The 22,076-nt window shown below is 42.3% G+C and overlaps 1 protein-coding gene across 2 annotated transcripts in view; it reads left to right on the top strand.

Annotated features, from left to right (window-relative positions):
- Positions 1 to 22,076, top strand: part of COL4A1 (collagen type IV alpha 1 chain) — a 118,517-nt gene that overhangs the window by 60,149 nt on the left and 36,292 nt on the right. For both annotated transcript variants that reach the window (XM_014527883.1, XM_025196078.1), the window contains exons 22-35: positions 791 to 865; positions 2,411 to 2,481; positions 6,201 to 6,392; positions 6,699 to 6,867; positions 7,774 to 7,866; positions 7,978 to 8,082; positions 8,495 to 8,592; positions 8,958 to 9,108; positions 9,510 to 9,623; positions 11,035 to 11,202; positions 12,998 to 13,087; positions 14,144 to 14,296; positions 16,751 to 16,849; positions 16,942 to 17,031. In XM_014527883.1, coding sequence (XP_014383369.1) covers positions 791 to 865; positions 2,411 to 2,481; positions 6,201 to 6,392; positions 6,699 to 6,867; positions 7,774 to 7,866; positions 7,978 to 8,082; positions 8,495 to 8,592; positions 8,958 to 9,108; positions 9,510 to 9,623; positions 11,035 to 11,202; positions 12,998 to 13,087; positions 14,144 to 14,296; positions 16,751 to 16,849; positions 16,942 to 17,031 — 1,668 coding nt within the window. The remainder of the gene's footprint in view (positions 1 to 790; positions 866 to 2,410; positions 2,482 to 6,200; positions 6,393 to 6,698; positions 6,868 to 7,773; positions 7,867 to 7,977; positions 8,083 to 8,494; positions 8,593 to 8,957; positions 9,109 to 9,509; positions 9,624 to 11,034; positions 11,203 to 12,997; positions 13,088 to 14,143; positions 14,297 to 16,750; positions 16,850 to 16,941; positions 17,032 to 22,076) is intronic.

Genomic DNA, 22,076 nt, shown 5'->3' with positions numbered 1-22,076 from the left:
TGCTCTAACTTCATGCTCTTCTCAATTGTAGTTTTCTCTTTCAGGTTCCCTACCTATAAAACTAATTGTCATCAGGTCATAGCAATCTTTCATTCTCAAATCCATTGATCTGTCCAAATCTGTTTATCTCTTAAGTATAAAATGTTACTACTTAGGCTGAACATGTTTACTGTCCTTCCTTGAAAAAGGAAGATAACACAGCATCCCATAATGTCTTCTTTTTGGACTTTTTCTTCATTTCAATTAAAATTAAAGAAATGGCTAAATTTAACATGTATAACCAGGCCTAGCTGCATGGATTTCAGTAGTGTTGGCAAAAATGTGCAAAAAACAAAGCGATACTAAGACCCCATACTACTGAAATGAATAGCTTTGCATTTGTTTACATTTGTTACATTTATGTCTTTCAGATCTGTTTCCATTGTTGTTGTCCACAACTGCAAAATTTAAATGGAGTTAAGACTCCCTATTTTCCCTTTCATCTTCAATTTATTAATCCAGTATAGATCCCTCTAGTTCTTATGCCTCCGTTTCAGTCACGTTTTGTCTTTCCTCCCATTCACATAACTCTAAACATTAGATATTATCTCAAATAATTTGTTTTTCTTTTAATACCTTTAAAAGTTTTTATTTAAAGCATTATAAATAAGTATTCTAATACATTCTCATTTAAGCATTTGACTAATGTAACAAATTTGCTATCAGTGTCGTACCTCACAGTATAAGAGACCCTTATTATGTTAGAGTTTGTTTAATTTTTATTTTTCTTTCTTTTTTTGTTTGTTTTCAGGTGATAAAGGTGACACTTGCACCACATGCGATATGGCAATACTTCCTGGAGTACAAGGGCCACCTGGACCCAAAGGTAAATCCCAAAGCAAAACAAACAACTCACCAGAAGTGGAACAAAACTCTGCATTAGGTGTGCTCAGACAATGTCATATATTTATATTTTCCATTAATCAAATCATCTTGTAGGCATTAAAAGAATGGGATTTTCTCACTGTTAGACTAACTCTACTCACACTGGAATGACAAAAGTTTTACTGTTTGTTTCAAAAGAAGTAGAAGCAGGCCAGCACTGAATGCTTTTGAAAAAGATTGCTTAAATGTTGTTTTTACAGATGATGAACACAGAAAGGCTCTTCCAGTAATTACCAATTCTGTCTAGGGGGGTTGTTTTCTTCATTAGTCATTCTCTGTATGGTTACACTATGGTTTTTAATGTGAGTTAATCATTGTATTTTGAAGGCTGTGATCTAAAAAGATCATTTTATATATGCATATATCTATATCTATATATACATATATATATCTATATATCTAGATCACTAGATAGCTAGATATAGATATAGATATAAATGAAACATCCCTAATATATCGATATATATTAGAGATGTTTCATTTTAATTATGCAAAAATGTGGATTTTGGGTTACTTTCTTAATCTGAAAATGGGGGTTTATTTTATCAAAGAAAACCAGGATCCCAGCTGATGAAAAACGTCTTGCATTTGAAAGCTTGGCTAACTCTATCTCAATGACATAGTTTTACTAATAAAATAAATTCTTGCCTCCCATGTACCCTTTTTTTGACAGGTAGCATTTTGACAACAGTCAAAATTGGAGTTAGAAATGTGCTTTGAAACTAAAGTTCTTATATTTATCATGCAGAACAAATTCATTGATATATGAATAGTGAATTTGGGCCTATAAATGTAACTTTACTGTGGAATAATCAATGTGCTTGAAACAGCCTTTAAAATACACCCACAAATATAATAATCTAAAAACTTTAAAGGCAAGCAATGTGCTTTTCAAGAAAAATGAAACACAACTATGTATCTCTCTCTATATTAGTGGTGTTTCATTTTAAACCAGGAAAAATGTGGATTTTAGCGTACTTTTTTAATCCTAAAATTGGGGATTTTTTAATCAGAGAAAACCAGGATCCTTGTTCATCAGGCAGACAACACTTTAATATCATATATGTTCACCATATAAGTGTTTTTTAGTTGGTGAAGTAGAATGACAATGAGACCTTTCAATTTATTGCAGGGTTTAAATAGTAGTTCCAGTTATTAGGCAGGTCATGCTGCCCATCCCTTGATATTAAGGGGTCATATAAAGTATATCTGTATCATTCCATATACTCCTGAGACTGAGATAAGCTACTCTATTCACCTCCTTCTACTGGGCAGGCAACAAACCTGGAAATGAAGGTGGTGAAGCCATCCTGAGAGCAGTCCCTAACAACTCTTGACCTCTGTCTCTGGCATTCTTGTGATCAGTTAGGAGGCTACCCCAAAAGTGGTCCCAGGACCTTATTTCAGGTTTTGGCATGTGTGGAGAGAGCAGCTATTTTAGAAGAAGTAGCTCTCTAGTAAACATGTTTTTCATTTTCTTCACAAGGCTTTCCAGGACAGACAGGTGCCAAAGGGGATAGGGGCTTGCCTGGACTTGATGGTATTCAAGGAGTGCCTGTAAGTAAACCTTTCCTGGTTTTGAGGACTGGAATAATAGAAATGGAAGGATATTCAGTAGTACAAAGTGCAGTGTCAACGCAACAGGGGTCTAGATATATTCAACTGTAAGTTAGTTCATTCACTGGAAATGACTGAGGTTGAGAAGTTTCTGGGTATGCTCACAGAAAGACTGTGAGACAGCAGTGTGATACAACTGCTTATGTGTTTGTATGTATGATTATACTGGGTGACTTCTTGCAGTGTTTTGTTGCTTCACTGGCCAGAGTATCTCCTTCACTTTCCCTCCATTTCACTGCAGCAGGGCAGGTTTCTGTCCCATTTTCTGTCCTCCTCTGCCTGAGGCCTACTTTTAACTCTCCTTCCTCCATTGGCTGCCTATGTAGAAGGTAAGAACCGGCAGTCTCTCTAACCCTTTCTTCACGGGAGGAAAATACTTTGTCACTTCACAGTGATCTTAGGATACCCATGCAGTGGCATTTCCAGGAGAGATAAGGGAGTGATAGTGTCCTTGTAACAAGTCCCTGGTGAGACCTCATATGGAATACTGTGTACAGTGCTGGTTACCCATGTTCAAAAATGATGAACTAAAACTAGAACACATGCCAAATAGGGCAACTAAGATGAATGAAGGAATGGTGAACCTATCTTACAAGAAGAGACTAGAAGAGTTTTGCTTGTTTAACAAAGCACAACAAAAGCTAAGCAGGGATATGACTGTTCTCTATAAATCCATATGGGGGGTAAACACCATGAAAGGAAAAGAATAGGACTTAAGGAAAATATTAGCAGAAGAGCAAATGGACCTAAACTAATCATGAATAAATTTAAGCTGGAAGTTGGAAGGTTCCTAACTACTAGAGTAACCTGGGTACATGTTGTTCAATTGGAATTCTATTTACTAGGGGAGCACCGATATTTTGGGGAGGCAAATTGGCCGATACCGATCTGATTTCCAATACAGCTGCATCGTGAGGAGGAGGACATGCCCACCTTCTGCATCTGCTGGTTTTCAGGGACTTGGGCTGGGTGGAATAGAATCTGGTCCTTTGCATTTAAATTCCTCATCATAAAGGAGATGACATCATTAGGTCATTTAGTTTCATCCACACTTATGTGAAGTTATGGAAAAGATTGTGCGGAAAGTAATGAGATATTTTCTGTGTTACTTTTAGTCATTTATTGCATAACACAGTACAAGCTTTCACTGCAAATGTTGCCAAAATCTTTACATTTACCCCTTCTCCTGTAATAAGCTCCATTCACTCCTCTCTTCAAGCAAACATTTGCTGGTGTCCTGGGTGCTTTTAAATTAGTTTTGCTTGGATATATTAGACTAAGTGCATTAAACATCCAGTGAGTTAGCTCTTAGTTTAACTTGGAAATGCCATGCCAGGAGGTTAGAGCCTGATCCAGCACCTATTAAAGACAATGGAAAGATTCCCACTGGTTAGATGGGGTGGGGGTGGGGGGGCACCCTTTCTGGCAAGCATACCACATGAAGTTGAACAGACAAGCTCTTAGGTTCTTTAAGAAAGATATGTGTATATAAACTTCATACACACAAATGCTTTAGTTCAAGGGTGTCAGATATGCAGCCCCCAGAGTCCCATCATCTGGGCCCTGGTGTTGCCTCTGGGTTGACCCATACAGTGCACATGGCACATGCTGGACCAGCACCAAACACAAGGCCCAGGACATGAGCCACACATAGCACCCACTCTGGCTGGCCTAGGACCTGGGCTGCATGCAGTGCCCGGCTCAGTTGGTCCAGTACACACACTGCCTGTGGCACCCATAACAGCTGATCTGGGACCCATGTTTCACACAGTGCCCACCCCAGCCAGTTTGGAACATCTGCCACATGCGGTGCCTATTTCAGCTGGTCTGGGACCCACGTTGCATGCAAGCCCAAGCAGGGCTGGTCTGGGATGCATGTTGTGTACGGTGCCTACTCTGGCTACTCTGGGACATGCTACATGCGGTGCCCACTCCAACTGATCCAGTGCCTGCGCAGCATACAGTGCCTGTTCCAGCTGGTTTGGGACCCATGCTGCACACAGTGCTTGCCCTGGCCAGTTCAGGACCTGTGTATGCACCAGGCCAGCTGTGGCAGGTGTCACTTGTCCCAAATTGGCTGGGATGAGCACGACATGCACTGGATCTGGCATGCATGTGGGGGAGGGGGATCTGTGGGGCCAATCTGGCCTATGGGGCTTATTCCACATCATTCACCTGGCCTGTAGACCAGCTCCACACCACTCTTGTGGCACATGGGGGAAAATGAGTTTGGCACCCCTGCTTTAGCTTACTGCATATTACAAATAAAGGACTGCAAGGACCATCTTGATTATGGAGTCCAGTGCCTTGCCATAATGGGCAGCCATGTAGTAGGCATTAAGCCCGAAAGGGTACACAAGAACATGCAGTCCACCTTCCCACCTGACACAAAGTATGCTTTACATTTCTAGAACAAACTGAGGATCTGTTGTACAAAAAACCCAAAGGGCTCAAATATATGCAAAGAACCTTTAAAAATAAATAAAAACAAAAATATTAAAAAATGAAATGTCCAATTAGGAGCCAACATTGGCCATGTTGAGCCTTTGCCTCTCCAAAACAAACAGTGAAATGGATTCTAACCTTTCTGCTAAGCAGAAAGAAAAAAGTTAACCCTTCCCTTTGATCTCACCACTAAATCATCCCCAAATAAGGAATAATAATATATAAGTATGCTTATACAAATAACTTGCTCGGTAAAGGTGCAGAAGTCATTGTTTGTACATTTATTAAAAATAATCCTGGACACAATGGAGTGTTTTTGTTACACAAGAGCAGTGATTTTCAACCTGGGTGTCATGGCAAACATGATTCATAAGATAAACCTAGTGATTTCAAATAGGAATCAACAGTGTTAAAAACATTCTGGCTTCTTGTGATCTTTGAGTTTGTTGCAACAGGAGAATTGCTGTATTATTTATCTGAAGTCAAATATAAAGTAAACACTAAGAGCAGACATTTTCCAAGGGGTGTATCAAGTCTAGTGAGGAGTGCCTTGAAATGTTGAGAACTACTGCATTAGAGTAACAAAGTTATAGTTTTTACATGACTTATTTTCTCTCTCCTGTAGAAATTCAATGCATTAAAAAACAAATGGAAGACTAGTAACAAACAAGTTTTAAAACTTTACATTCATGTACATGAAACATACTTCACTTATAATTTCTTCTTCAGAAAATATTATTTTTCCTAGTTTTAATTTAAAATTCTTAACTACTAATGATAGTCATTGTTAGTTGAAGAAAACTGTATTTAAAAATATGCAACTGTCTTGACATCAGTGCCACAATAAAAAGTCAAATCTCAATCCTTATGGCCAATTCATGCATGACAAGACTACCTTTTCCATAGATTCATAGACATGGCCTTCAGATTCTCTTTTAAAAGTTCTAGTTGGTATTCATCTATTCACACAAGCATTCAGAACTACAAAACTGTAGTATGTGAAGCTAATTAGAAGAACAATGAGGAAAATATTATTATGATCTTTATCACTTATTAACATGCTTATCTTGGCAAATCCATTCCTGTGATTTACAGTTCAGTGCCTGGATTAAAGATATCAGTGTTTTTTCTTTACTTGTTTTTTTTTCTTCTGGGGAGGGATAGGAAAATCATTCATAGGTGTCTAGTAGTGCTCAAATTGTGTATAATTTCAGGGACCTCCAGGTACACCAGGACTGCTTGGTAGCCCAGGGGCAAAGGGAGAGCCTGGAGATATTTACTTTGATACTAGCCTAAAAGGTGAAAAAGGAACTCCTGGTTTCCCGGGATCACCAGGATTACCTGGAAGAGAAGGAAGACCAGGAAGAGATGGCCTACCAGGTCTCCAGGGTCCTAAAGGGGCCTCGGTATGTATGTTCTTATATGTTATAGTTCATTAATTTGCTGTTATATATCCTGTGAATTTTTATATTTATTCTTCAGCCCAGATTCTCATACTATTACTCGCTTCGCTCCGAGGTGTACCATACTCCTTAAGTCTGGAGGAGTACCATTTCTTGGGGACTACCTAGGAATAAGTGTAGCTGAGTAAAGGCCTTACTAAGAATATTTAAGAACTGTTCCAAGTGGTGAATGGACTTTGAGAATACCTATTTAGCATTATTATTGTGAGAGGTACTGTAATTACACTATTGCTCTTTCCTTAAAATTAGGGTACAATTGGCTTGAAAGGAGAACGTGGTTCCCCTGGTCCAGGTGGATTTCCAGGAATACGTGGTGACAAAGGCCTTCCTGGACCTCCAGGGACTGGACCTGCTGGGCCACCTGGTGACAAAGGGGAACAGGGCTTTCCAGGGAACCCAGGTTTACCAGGCCTTCCAGGTAACACAGTCTGCTAGGGGAAATGGTGGTATATTCTTATTACCTGAATTAGTTAAAGGTGTATAATTGGGAGCAGAGTTAGCACAGACCACCATGGCTTGTTCCATGGCTTGTTCCCTACAGTATATTTTGCTGTGTTAAGAATCTCCCAGAACAAAACACAGAGGTCCATAGTCACTTGGGTTAACACAATTCACAGGATTTCCCTGTAAACATCTGCAGAGTCACTTCATTGTGCCCTTTCAGTTACATCCTAAAAACTCTAATTATCACAATCCCTACAAAACACCAGGCAGCAGTTATGCAGTTGTACTGAGAGTACTGCACATCATGTTGACCAGCATTGTGTCTTTGAATTCCCCTGTTCAGATCCATCTGTTGCCATCTTTTCTTGAAATCAGTGGTTCACCCCAGAATGTGTAAGGGAATCAGCATCTGTCTTTAAAATGCACTGGATGGAGCATATAAATCTTTCCATCTGGGACTCCATCCATTTCCCACCCGCTTATGTGACAAGATTCAACATCTGAAGCAAATACAGTGTTAAAAGAGGAAGCCTTACAGATGCTCCCCCAACTCCCTTCCTCTTGAATTCCACTTTAAGTTACAATCTAAACCTTTGAGACTGGAACACCTGTCAGTGGAGCTTGCTGGATTCACCTGGTACACGTACAGGTGTGAGGCACTGGGAATGACGTGCAGCAGCCATCACAATTCAGGCATGTCATGTGTACTCGGACATTTTCATAAGGCCGATGAGTGCACTGGAGATGAAGAGTAATTACTGGAAAATATAAAATGGTGGCCATCTCTAACCCTTGAGGAAAAATTCACAGCCTCCCATTTGCAAATACTTTAGCCTTCTTTTTATGTGCAAATATTGACTTATCCCCTTTACTTTTGTAGGGGCAAAGGGTGAAGCAGGAAAAGCCATTCCTATGCCTGGCCTGCCAGGCTCAGCTGGTCTCCCAGGACCACCTGGATTCCCTGGATCCCAAGGTATGGTGCACTCTTTAATTTTCTCACTGCTGAGCCTAATGGATGTTTTACCCCAAGGGTGAGCTTTGAATAAGTACTTAATGCACTTTGTCTGTGTTTCTACCTGAAAAGGTGATAAAGGGAATCCTGGGATCCCAGGAAGATCTGGGCTTCCAGGTGAAAAAGGTGCTCTTGGACAGCCAGGAATAGGATTCCCTGGGCCTCCTGGTCCCAAAGGTAAGGAGACTACACTGTGTAAAGAACACTGCCTAGATGTACATCTCTTTTGAAGCAGGAGCTAACCAATCATATTCAGGTGTTTTCACAGAGTGTAAGGAAGATAAACCACAGAACAGGATTCCAACTCATTCAGGGATAGCTTGTCATCCAGGCTGATCTAGCTATAAAGGAAAGTGAGGAATAACCTCATGCTTCCAAAATCGTAATAAAGTCACTGAGACTTTGGGGTTTAAAGCACTTTGTAGAAGAGGATCATCTCCTTGAAAAAATGGCATTAACAAGACTGTAAAGACTTTGTTTAATACCCCTTTATATGGTTGTGAGGAGTCATTTAAAGAACAGGAGAAGTTCTGCATAAACTTAATGAGATACTTATTGTGTCCAACATACTGTGTTTTTTTTCCTGTAGGTTTCCCAGGTCAGCCTGGCCCACCTGGTCATCCAGGGGCCCCAGGTCGTGCTGGCTTGGATGGTTTACCAGGTATACCAGGTTTTCAGGGTCAAAAAGTAAGTGTTGGTAATTTGTGGTGTTCTTTTAAACAACTCTTTGTTGTCATGAATCTGTACAGAGCTATGGCTTCCTTTTGAAGAAAAGGATATTAAACTAGAATGTCAAGTGTCCAGGTCATCAATATTTGATGCATTACCACATGCACACGAAGGAATTAATGTGAGGTATAGTTGACATGGAAAAACCTCCAGTATGTTACTTACAAACTGATATAATAAAAACAGCATATATTAATCAAGGTCTGCCTTAATATTCTAATCTTATTATTCTGCCTCAGCTATTTATTATACTTTCTAACTATACATTTATAAATACCTGATTTTCAAACACCAGCTGAACCTGTTGTTTTTTGTCTGGCAAGGGTGAACCTGGATTGGGTCTCCCAGGTCTCAAGGGGCTACCAGGCCCACAGGGCCCAGCTGGTTTCCCTGGACCCAAGGGAGATGCAGGACTGCCTGGCTTACGAGGAGAACAAGGGTTTCCAGGTGTACATGGCCAGACAGGACAGCAAGGTAGCTTAAAAAAAAGTTCTAGCTAAATTATAGCAACATTTCTTTTCTGCTTCTTATAATAAGTCTTAATGGTTGCAATTCACTCCTGTGCAATGAGGCATGCTCATTAAATCCTCATGAAAAAGCCCATTTTCCTTCTGTCTGGCTCTTCCCTGCTCACCCATTGTTGGGACAGGATCAGGTGCACAGCCCTTCCTCTTTTCCCTTCCCATTTGGACCCTCCAGGAGGGGAGCCCTGGGAACCGCTGGGAACCTGGGACTGGAGCAATGCCTCTGCTTTTTGTTGTTGCTGACCCTATGCTTACATAGGGCACCCAGTGCACATGTCTACCAATTGCAGCTAGGGGGATTTAAAAATAGCATTGCAAAATAGTTGATTTATGCTTTATATTTCCACATAGGTGAGCCAGGTCTGCCTGGAATACAAGGTATTCCAGGTCCACCAGGTAAACCAGGAATAGGCCCTCAAGGCCCCCCTGGACCAGCAGGACATCCAGGACCCCAAGGACCACCAGGTGATACACAACATTTTTGCATATATATCTGAAAATTAAATTTATGGCTTATATAGTATTAATGTAGTAGGGAACCATGGTGTTGTTTTTATAATGCTTCCCATACTTTTTAAAATGCAAGATTTAGATAGTATTTATGAAATATAGACATGAAAGAGGGAGGAGGGGGGCGGAGTTGTCAGTCTAAAGGATAATCAGATTATTGTATTAGATTACCTTGTGGACTACAGCAATTTAAATGGTCTGGATACAGCAAATCAGTATTAGTCTACAAAGTCATGCACTTTTGAACTAATACCAAGAACCTTCACTATAGGATACAATTTCACGGGTTGGAGGCAACAGAGGAAGGGAGGGCCTTTGTTTTACTACTAGACTGTAGCATGTCCAAGAGCTGTCAGTGTATCATGGCCATGTAAAAGACTAATGTAAATGCTTTAAGGTGGGGTATTTTAGTCTGTCTAAGGCATTAGTGAGCTCTGTTTACAATACTACATACAGTTCCAGTCATCAGTGGGCATATCTACACATGCATTTACTCTGGCCTAGATTTGCCCTGGTGTAAACTAAGCCAGACTAAGGGTTTTTGAGCAGCCATCTACACATGTGGGGATTAGGGAGCAGATTTTCCTGCAGTCCTGCAGGGGAGCCCTGGCAGCTGCCGGCAGTTGCATGACAGAGGCTATGCCCCACATCACTTGCAAGTGCAGGGCAGGCTGCTGGGGGCATGCTGCAGGCAGGTGGTGCTAGCCCTGCTTCCCGGAAGCTGCCTGCAGGAAGCCCTGGGGGACTGACAGGCCTGGCCAGAGGCTGCAGCATCCTGCAGCAACTTTCAGCACCCTGGCAGCTGCACAGGATTGCAGGCAGGCGAGCACAGCTCAGCTGTGGCCTGCCCAGGGGGACACACAGGGCCTGCAGTGTCCTCAGACTGCCTGTGGTATGTGCCCCAGCCCAGCCTTTGGTATGTGCCCCAGCTGGAGAGACTCCTAGCCTGCAGCCCTGGGGCTGGCCTCGGGCTTACCCTCTAGTGGTTGAGCAGACCCAAGGAGCAAACTTGCTCTTGGGTCATGTCTACATGTGCATTGCTGCACATTAACTAAACCCACTTAAATTTGCTACTTGCATTTATGTAAACACATCCATTGTTCACAAAAATTAATTTAAGCTAGAATACAGTTAGCAGAATGGGGAACCTATTTTATGGATCAGTGGCCCAGGAGACCCCTTCTAGTCTTGTTTCTTATGTTTCAAATGAGGATTTTTTTCTATGTTGTGTTACTTTAGTAATAGAGAAATCTGCTTTGTATCTGCAAGACATAACTTACAGAACACTTCAATACTGTATTTTATATGTTGATTAATCATGTTCCATGTGGAAGAATTGTTAATTTGTTATTGTTTTGTTCTTTAGGACTTCCTGGGCTAAAGGGAGATAAGGGTTTCCCAGGTGTTCCAGGACTAGATATGCCAGGACCCAAAGGAGATAAGGGTATCCATGGTCAACCTGGTGTACCTGGTATGGTAGGTTTGCCTGGTCTCCCCGGTCCACAAGGGAAAGACGGATCTCCAGGTCCTCAAGGTACACATTTTTGCCTTGTTTATTGATGGTTTTTAATGGTCACAATAAATTAAATAATGATGCTACCAAAAAGCAGCCTAAAAGAGTGGAAAAACAGCAACATTTTGTCCATTTGTTTGTGTGCCTGGCAGCATATACTATGAGCTGAATGTGAAGGCTCTGATCCCACAAAGCGCTTCACCACTTGCTTAGCATTAATTACATACTTAAGCGTATAAAAGGGATCAGAATCAAACTGTCTGATGCATTAAGCCCTCTGTCTCTAACTAGGACCTTGCCTTTTCTCTATATTTTATTTCACTGTATATAAGGCTGCAGACTAATGGTTCAGTGAAAGGCGTGGTGGCATCTGATCTGCTATTCCAAAAGTCATGTGTCCTACCATGCTACACGTGCATGACAGGTTGGATGGTTTTGGGATTAGGGATTACACCCCAATTGTGCCCTACTTGCTAGTACAGGGGGAACCTGGGATCATGATCCCGGGCTCCCTCTACACTGGCAAATGTGCCCAATAATCAGCTGATATTTGTCTGGCTCTGGAGACTCATCAGGCCATTTAGAGCCCCTGGATCTGAATCCTGATCAGGGGCAGCATGGGGGCCTCACTAGGGCTCAAATGGGGACCAGCAGGGATTGTACCATTCAAGGCCCAGCGTGATCCACATGCTGCTGCCGATCATTCACACCCCAGTGCAGTCCATCTGGCCACACATTTGTGTAAAAATGTTATTGAAACCAGCTACGAAATTATTACATATTTCAATGTAATATTTTTGTGGCTGGTGTTGCTTTGTCATTCCATTAATTGCCTGAATGTGTGGACAATTTACACTTTAAGATGTGATTAACTAGTTAATTGCATGTGGAGTGTAACGTTTGATGGGGGTTTAATTTAGGAGTGTTTTGTGAGATTCATCCCGAAGTTTTTAAGGGCAGGGTTTGATTTCTTAGTAACACTTGTGTAAATTTGGAGCAATAGTATTGTTGCTGCAGCTGAGAGCAGAATGTGACCCTCGGTCTGTAGCTTGGAAGTACTCTGGAACTGTCAAAAACTTGATTACAAGATTGATCTTGAGTGCCTAATTTTCACAATATTACTTTGTATGTTTTTACACTTCCTTTTTCTATTAGTTTGGTCCCAGATCTAATTTATCTGCCTCACTAAACTATTTTTTTCAATGAATTCTCCATGTATCTGGCATTCTTATGTATTCACCATGTATCTATCAATTCTTATCAATAGGCAAATGCATTCTGACAAGAAGTCCAGAGCTCTCTGTTAATTTATTGAGGAACATCAATGGGATGTTAAAAAGTAAATTATGAAAATGCTAATAATATAAAAAGTCCACCCATAATTCATGACCAGATTACATCATAAAACATCCTTATTACATACCTATGGTTAGCTTATGCTTAGATGATGAGGTTTTATATTCTGAGACATAGGTACCATGTTTTTAGACCTATTATATATTAACTTTTTATTAAAGAGGAGTACAGTTACAGATGACTTTTCAATATAATTAGAAAAATATATTCTAACAAATACACTAGGTAAAATAGTACAACAGATCTGAGACATTAAAGGCTTTAAATTATTACATTATATTATATATAAAATTATTTTAATAAATTATGTCTATTTTTTAATCTGTTCATTCTCTTTTTCCATTTCTCTTCAAACAGTTTAGGTCCTAATGTATCAAGGGAGTAGGTATTCCATTCCTCTTAATTCTTTTATTCTGATGAGCCGTGCTTCTATCCTTTGTTATTTCACTTTGGCTTTTAGGCACCAAAGGAGAAATGGGAGTTATGGGAACTCCTGGAACACCAGGTTTTCCTGGGACCCCTGGAAGTCAAGGATTGCCTGGTGAAAAAGGTAAGAACTCCTAACAAACAAAGATATATTGGGACTTCTTTGAAATAAATTATCTTAGGTTGGGGTGTGAATCTAAAATAAGGGAAAAAATCCCACTGTGACTATGCATGTTTTAGGAGACTAACATGGTAGAATCAGAAGCTGAATGTCAAATGGTGGTCCTTTGGCACAAGGTTGAATCCATTTTTTTGTTTAGGAATATGGTATAATAATTAGAACCACTGCCCCTCCCTGCACTTCCCCCCTGCCAAAAAAACCCAACCCAAAACCCCAAATGTGCAGACACATGCCCGGAGCAATAAAGTCTGAAGTGATAAGCTCTGGAGTTTATTTGAGCACATTAATATGCACATTTAGACATACCCGGTTATCCCAAAATATATAGAATTTTTTAAAAAGTAAATCTTTCCTGTGGATTTTTTTTATGATGCTATAGAATTCTATAGGGAAGTTCTCTGGGATGATTTTTTAAGAAATTCTGTGTCCTGTAGTACTTTCCCATTTGTGGTTACCTCATGTGAAAAACTTGGTCCACTCTGGCAGAGGGCATAAAAAGGAATGACTATCAAAAGCCTCTTTCCACCTTGCCACATTCCCCTGCTCCCTTTCTATTGTGCTAGGTGAGTCTGGACCAGGTAGGCAAAGATGAAAAGAGAGCCAGACCACCTGACATATAATATTCTTTTCAGTATTCTTTGAGGCACCATCCTCTGGCAGGGTTGTGGTGAAGCTCTGATCATAAAGGATCTTGTACTTGACAGAAAGCGTTCTTCCATGGGCATAAAGCAGGTAGAAACTACTTTATCTGATGCCCATGAAGGTAACTTGGACCCCCTGGTATTGATGTACTGACCCCAGCAGTCTTTCTTGCCCAGAGCAGAGAGGGCTGGACCTGATGCTCTCATGAGGTCCTTTCCAGCCCTAAACTTCTGTGAATCTGTGTGTGAACTCATAGTTTGAATTGGTAATCATTTAGGTTTGTTATTGAGAGAGAGAGGTGTCTATATAAACAGTGTATGCTACTGTGATGTTCTACACTGTCTTTTCTGTCCATAGGTAATCGAGGTTTTCCAGGTTCGCAAGGGCCACCAGGTGAAATTGGCTTTAAGGGAGATAAAGGTGAAAGAGGACTGAGAGGAGAGCCAGGATCCATGAATAAAACAGATATGGCAAGTCTTAAAGGCCAGAAAGGAGACCCAGGAGAGAAAGGTAACCTTTAATCTTCAAATATACATAGTCACTGATTTTTAATCTGTTGCAAGACTGATGATTAGCATCTGTCCTCTTTGTTATAGAAAGGCAAGGTTCTTTGGGTAGATGTGATATCATTTATTAGACCAACTGAGTTGTTGAAAAAAGGTCTTTGCAAGCTTTCGGGCACAAGCACCCTTCTTCAGGCATAGGGAGTCTCAGCTGTTGTTCTGAGATCAAGGAATGAAAGAAGCTAAAAGTGTGACAGGAGGTCAGTGAGAATGTAAATTGGTAGAAGTTAGGAAAACAATGGGTAGAGGAAGGGGGGGAGAATGAAGGGGAAATAATGGGTGAAGGAATGCAAAAGGTAAGCAAGGGAGACCCTGCTGTAGTGATGAGTTCTCTAAGGTAGAAAAGAGTCATTCTGTGAAAAAGTAAATGGTTGGAAATTAGGAAGACAATGGGTAGTGAAGGAGGGTCTGGGAGAGTGCAAATAGTAAGTTCAGGCAGGTACCTGGTGAACTCAAGCAGGTTGCAGTGTGTCATAATCCAATGTCTATACTGAGTCCATGATTTTTTGTATCCAGTAGACTTACAAAGTGAAGTTTGTAGGCTTGTCTGTGAAAGGTGTTTAGTAAGTTCACTTTGAGGAATAGAACTGAGAAGTCAGAGAGGGAGTGATTGTTTTGTGAGAACTGGGCACCCACAGGTAATCAGATATTTTTGTCTTTAATGGATTTTCCATGTGCATTCATTCTGGTAGGCGGTCATTGTTTGGTTTCTCCTACATATTCTCCTTCAGGGCATTTGGTGCACTGGATGAGATATATTGCCTTTCTGGAGGTGCAAATATAAGATTCAGGAATGATGGTGGTTCTGTTGTGGGGTGTGGTTATTGTGGGGAGCTGGAGCGGAGTGGAGCTGGGCAGGCCTTGCTGCTCAGCTACTGGGTCCTGCTGCAAGTTTCCCCTGGGTCTTGCTGCCCCTGGTGCCTGTCATCTTTGACAGGAAGTCAGGTGCAGATAAAAATTAATATTCTAAAAATTTTAGGGGCTCCGCAGGCCAGATAGAATGGCCTGGCAGGCTGGATCTGGCCCTTGGACTGTATTTTGCCTGCCCCTGAGTCAGTAGACTAACCAGCTGGCTAACTTCCTTGAACTTTAGTTGATATTTTGAATAAGTAAATGCAACATTTTGGGAAAATAAAATGTCAAAACATTTTAATTAATAGTTTTGTTTCCAAGCATTGTTTTTCAAACACATTTTCTTGATGTGAAAAATTTCAATCAGTAACAATAACAGCTCAGATCCAAGATCCTTCATTAAAAGGTGAACCAAATGCAAAGAAAAAAAAATATACTTCAAAATGATTTCCTTCTCTGGGTCTTTCCATGGATGCTTTCTTCTTTCCTTTGGGACTGCATGTTTTGTATCTTGAGGAACGAAATGGCTTAAAAGATAATGGGTATGACTTGGAAGCTTAAATATTATATCTCTACTGCAGTGTGCAACAGGTGGACAGCACTGTTAAGTGGCACCTAGGAGATATTCTAAAACAGGGGTGCTCAACCTTCGGTCTGAGGGCCAGATGCATCCAGCAGAGCCATAGGTTTCCAGCCCGCAGGGTTCCCCACAAATTGGGAAATTTGGTGGCAGGGGAATGGTGGCATTAAATATGGCCACCATCCCCCACTGACAAATTCCTAAAGCCCAAGTGCTGCACAGAAGTTTAGGGCCAAGTCATGCCCTCTGCCCCCACCCCCTCAGCTGGATGAGGCTGGGCCATTCCCCTTTCCCCCCACCTTCAGGGCCAGATCAAGCCCTCTTCCCTCCATGGGGCTGGGTTGGGCCTGGGCATTGCCCCCTTTTCCCCACAGGGCTATACCACACCTCCTCACCCCGATGGGTTGGAGCTAGGATGCCCCCTGCCCTCCTCCATGTGACTGGATTGGACCCTGCTGTGACCACCCCATGCCAGATTGGGATCTTCAACTGGATCTGGCCCACAGGCAGCCTAGGCATTGCCTGTCTGGCCCACTGGCCAAAAAGGTTGAGCACCACTATTCTGAAGTTAGGTAAATCAGGGTAGCAGCAGATTTCACATTACAGGTGATACAAAGCATTCTGTGGTTGGCTGTTCAGTCTAGTGGTCCTCTCAGACATTTCAGTCATTCATGTTACAATCTGAAACTTTCTTGTCGTACATCACTGGTTTCTTAACTTAGTTAATAAGAGGCTACTAGCTCACTTCTAGATGTCTCAAATCCGTATCTCCATTTTAAGTCACAAGTTTCTTTTCATGTTCTTTTCAAAGTTATAACTTGCCAGGTTTTTTGCATAGATGAACTTCAAAAGCTATAACTGTGCATACTGGCTACAAAGTTGATTATACTGATAGACAAGTAGCTGTTGAAATAGGTAAGTCACTAAAAGTGGCCAAATAATTTAAAATCACATTTTTATGGTATTCAGGTACACATGGACGAGCAGGAGAAAAAGGTATACGAGGGGACTATGGTGACCCAGGCATGCCAGGGAAGGATGGTTTACCTGGTACCCCTGGACAGCCAGGTATGTCTGAATTTTTTAGTATATGGACCTAGCACAGAGTACTTGAATCTATGTGAACTAATGGACCTTGTGCTGTTTCACACTGTTTCCAGGGCCAAAAGGTGATCCAGGCCTTCCAGGGTTTCCAGGTGACCCAGGACATCCAGGACAAAAAGGATCAACTGGAGACATGGGATTGCCAGGTACTGCACACTGAGAACTTTGAAAGTTCACCTTCCCAGAGCAGCCTGTCAAAAGTATCTGGATAAATAAATAGTGAACAAAGCACCCAGCTTAAAATATTTAGGACTAGACCGGCTTGATGGCCTGAATAGTGGATATGAGTTACATCCCTACTTATGCTGGTTTAGCTCTGCTAGTGAACCCTTTGAAGGAGCAGGTTTTATCACTATCTATCTGCATGGGTGTGTGAGCATTAGGCGTACATGCAGTTGCTGCTTTCCAAGAATTGAGAAATGGGGAGGCTGCATGTGAGGTGGAGACTCTATATTCCTGTCTGACTTCATTCAGACCAGTTCTGATCCTTAAAATTGTGAAGATCGAAATCATTACTTATTAGTATTTTGCCAAAGAAGATCCCTACCTTAAACAATGCCACTTCTCAGATTTAGACTGCTGTTTACCCAGATTGGGTGGCTGAGAGTTCTGATATTCATCCATTGGCATGAAAATACTTGGTCTCAGTTCAATTTTTAGTGGATTAAGTAAAAGCCCATGTTGTCTTTCATACTTCTGTTGTTGGGGTGCTGAACAGGGAGATAAAAAAATGAGTGGTCATGAAAACTTTCACCCTTACAAGTGAGTGGTCATGAAAACTTTCACTCTTACAAGTGATTCCTTCAGATGGTAATGTTGCACAGGTATAATGTAGCATGTTCACTGTCTGTGCTGGTGCTCTATCTATTCTAAGGGTAAATTAAGGCACTTATTTGTCAGTCCTCTCTGCTTTCAGACACCTTTCATGAGTGCTCCTGTCACTTATTTTTCAAATGAAAAGGGACAGAAAAAGGCCTACATTGTATAAGTTATTCTTTAGTTAATAATAGCATGTAATCAGACTTTTACTCATGAAAATAAAAGCATTGTCCTGTATTTGCTGAGAAGGCTAAAAGGGAATGCAAACACAAACATTATCCGCTTTGTGCAAAAAAGCAGAGATTTACAATTTCATTTTCTTTGTCACTGAAGTTCTTGATGAGCATTTCCACTGACTCAAAATGTAATGCACATAAAAACCTTAGTTTTTAGCTTGAAAAATAAATGTTTATCCAGAAAAAGACAACAGCTAAAATAAACAGCAAGGTTAGCTATGTCCATCACTTTAGGGATAACCTCAAAACAAAGGCCCCCTCTACACATTAAATGTATTACACACTTAACTGGTTAATTGCACAATTAATATAGAACAGCTACACATGCAGAATAACTATCACACCATAAAAAGGTTCATCCACTTATAAATTTAAAGTGAGAAAATGTGCAATAACTTTATACCTAGTTTCTATCCAGCTGTGATCTCCCCTTGTGGCTGGGAGCCCAATCAGCTGCTGGGGCTCTCAGTTTTAGAGATGCACCATGCACAACCAGGACTAGGAATCCTGCAGCTGTGGACTCTCCATTCCAGCAGTGCCCTGTGGCTTCTGAAATTGAGAGTCAGCAACTGCGGGACTCTCTGTCCTGGCAGCTGTGGGGTGCTGCCATGACTGAGAGTCCTGTCAGCTATGGGACTCACAGTTGCGGAAGCTTGCTACTTGCTGCTGCAGGGGGAGCCCAGGATGGCAATCCTGGGCTCCTCTGTACTGGCAGTAAGGTTTGATAGGATCTGATGCTGGATTCACGCCTCCTGCCATACACATGTGGATCACGCATCAGTTCCTACCTATCACACCTTTACCTGAATGCCTAGAGGGGCCCAAATAAACATAAACTGACTTTTGTGTTCACTGTGTCGCTGGACAAAATACGAAGAATCAGATTCTATGAGGGTAGCAATCGTTATTGTCCCACTGAGGAACCAAGTGAGATTTGGTGTGGACCAGTGTAGCACCACATGTGAGAAATGCCAGTTTATACCCACTTCAACATATCTTCTTTAGCAGTCCCTCACAGTCAAGGATGATTGTCTTCTATTATTGTCTTATCTGTGTGTCTGAAGATGGCTGATGATGCCTATCCGGGATTGACAGACTCTATTGCAGCTCAGACATGTGTTTCTGTGTGGGGTGGGTGGGTCTGGAGTTTTGATTTGGTCCACAACATGTTGTTTCTGCTGCTTCCGTTTTTCCAGCTTCTGTTATTGTCGTGAGGTTTCAAAATACTGAGATCCCTGCAGCAGACTCTTCCTCCATTTGGGGTGGTCCTGGGCAACAGTCTCACATGAGTTGGCATGGATCTTGAACTTTTTAAAGTAGGTCTTGAGGATGTCCCTGAAGCACTTTCTCTGCCCTTCTCTTGAGCATACACCTTGTTTTGGGAGTCTGGAGTCAGATATCTGGATGACATGGCCAGCCCAACCAAGTTGATGTCAGATGATCATTGCCTCAATACTCATGGTGTTTGCTTGCAGGAGGACACTAATGTTGATTCATCTGTCTTCCCACTGGATTTGGAGGATCTTCTGCAGGCAGCATTGATGGTACTTTTCCAACAACTTTATATGTCTCTTGTGTGTCGTCTGTCTCTCAGCTCCATACAGCAAGGCAGGAATTATGACTGCTTGATAAACCATGACCTTGGTTTTGGATCTGATGTCCCAATCTTTGAACACCTGTTTCTTCAGGTGTCAAAAGGCCTCACTTGCACATTTGAAGCGATGCTGGATTTCTTCATCAATATTAGCCTTCTGCAAGAGATAGCTACCAATGTACCTGAAATAACATTCTCCAGAGTCTCACTGTGGATCTGGATTACCAGAGCTGGGGATGGTTCATTAGGAGCTTGTTGATGGATGACCTTACTCTGCTGAATGTAAAGCCCCATTGTCTTGTATGCCTTGTGTCGCAGGGCACTAAGGTGTGCCTGCTCTTTTAAGGGCACAAACTGCCTAGAGAGAGAGGGCCCTAGGAGCCAGGTAGAACCCCCACAGATGCAGGTTGCTGTGGTAGCAGGCAAATGAGGGAATTAGCCTGCATCTGCACCTAGTTATCTGACCGGAAGAAGGCAGGGCCCTGGGCACATATAAGCCCCAGGGCTGGGACTAAAGGGTTAGTTGTCTGGCAGCAGCCAAGGGAGGGGGAAGGAGCTGTCATAGAGAAAGCTACTTGGAGATGCTTGACTGCCTGTTCTGATGCTGGTAGGGTTAAGGGGCTATAAGAGCTCATAAGTACTTGCAGGTGGGAGGCACATTATACTGAGAGAGAAGCTTGCCTTCTAAAAAGGGATAAAGTGTGGACCCCAGGGTTATTGTTGTATTGTAGCCCAGTGGCTTGTTTTTTTGTTGTTGTTATTTAAGCCAGTGGACTGGGCAGAGGCTATTGGGGAGGAGGAGGTCTCATTGGGGTACACTACTATGTCGAGCCCCAGTGCCAGTGGGGCTCAGAGACAGGGGCTGCATAGAGCCCAGCGCCAGTGGGGCGCAGAGACAGGGCTTGTACAGAGCCCAGTACAAGCGAGGGCACATAGACGGGGCTGCAGGGAGCCCAGCACTAGAGGGCACAGCTACAGGGGGGGATAGAGACCCCAGTGCTGGAGAGGGCGCTGCTACAGGGGGTGTAGAGACCTCAGCACCAGAGGGCACAGTGACAAGGGCCCAGGGCCTAGTACAACAGGAGGCCGAGCTAGATGGAGGCCTCATAAAAAGGGACAATATTTAATTACCACCTGCGAGGCATGGGGCGTGGTAAAGGGAAGGTTTTGGAGCCATGCATCTAGCCCATAAGGCTTGGAAGGTATCGTAAGTCACCTATAGATTGTGGGACCCAGTAAGGGGTTCAACAACCAACAGGGTTTAGAGGAGTCTGTCAGGACTGGGATTGAGCAGGAACTCGTGGGCAGCCTCCTGATTCATTATTTATACCAGCAAGATGTGACAGATGAGATCATGGTGCCCTAGGGACATCATGGCCATCCCTGGGGTGGCCATATCATGACACCTTAGTAAAGACATTGATGATTGCCTAAAAGTCTGCTTCCGAGTGAGCACACACTATAGCATCATCAGGATCTCAATGATTGAGGTTGGGGTGGTCTAGCTTTTGGCTCGGAGTCAGCTGAGGTTAAATAGCTTACCATCCCTTCAGTAGTTTAGCCTCACTCTGGGTGGAAGCTTGTTGGTGGTCAGATGTGGAACCATGGAAAGGGATATTGAGAAGCATGTTGAAGCAATGATGCAACCTTGCTCAACTCCCATTTCAACCTCCAAGGGATGTGAGACAGATCCATTACTGAGAACCACTACTGGCATACCATCATGGAGCAAGTGAAGGATAGTGGCAAATTTCAGTGGGCATCCATACTTCAAAGGAATCCTCCACACCACTTCTTGGCTGACAGAGTCAAAAGCTTTTGTGAGGTCAAAAAAGGCCATATAGGGAGGCCTTATGTTGTTCCCAGCATTTCTCCTGCAGCTGATGAGCTGTGAAGATGATGTCAGTTGTGCCTCCTGAGGCCCCAAATCCACACTGAGATTGTGGGAGGAGCTTTTCAGCAAGTGGAAAGAGACAGTTCAGGAGGATTCTTGCAATGATCTTTCCTGTGGTAGACAGCAAGGCAATTCTTCTGGGTTCCACAGTCAGACTTGTCTCTTTTCATGAAGACTGTTGCAATCATTGCTGACCTGAGGTTGTCTGGGATTTCCTCATTGTTCCATATCCTTAAACTGAGAGCATGAAGCTGTGATATGAGCTTCTCTCTCCCCGCTTAAAGATTTCCAGGGGGATTCCATCCACCCCAGATGCCTTGTTCTTCATCTGCTTGACAGCTTTCCTCACTGTGCCAAGGATTGGAGGGATTCTGAGATCATTTCTGACTGGGTGTTGCAGGAGAACACTCTCATCAACAGCACAGTTTTGGTTGAGAAGGTCTTCAAAATGCTCCTTCTAATGGGGATTGATGGCTCCCCTTTTCTTAATCAGGTCTTCTCCATTCTTAGGTCTCAAGGGGGTTGGTCCCTGAGTGCTCAGTCCGTAGATGTCACTTTCGTGGTGCTAAAGAAATTGTGCATATTGTGGATGTCAGCAAGGTGTTGAATCTCCTTAGCCTTGTCTTCCTTCCATTTGTTCTTCATATT

Source organism: Alligator sinensis, unplaced genomic scaffold, assembly GCF_000455745.1.
Source record: "Alligator sinensis unplaced genomic scaffold, ASM45574v1 scaffold288_1, whole genome shotgun sequence".
Classification (NCBI taxonomy): Eukaryota; Metazoa; Chordata; order Crocodylia; family Alligatoridae; genus Alligator; species Alligator sinensis.
Note: the sequence above shows the minus strand (reverse complement) of the source record. Positions and strands in the feature narration are given on the sequence as shown.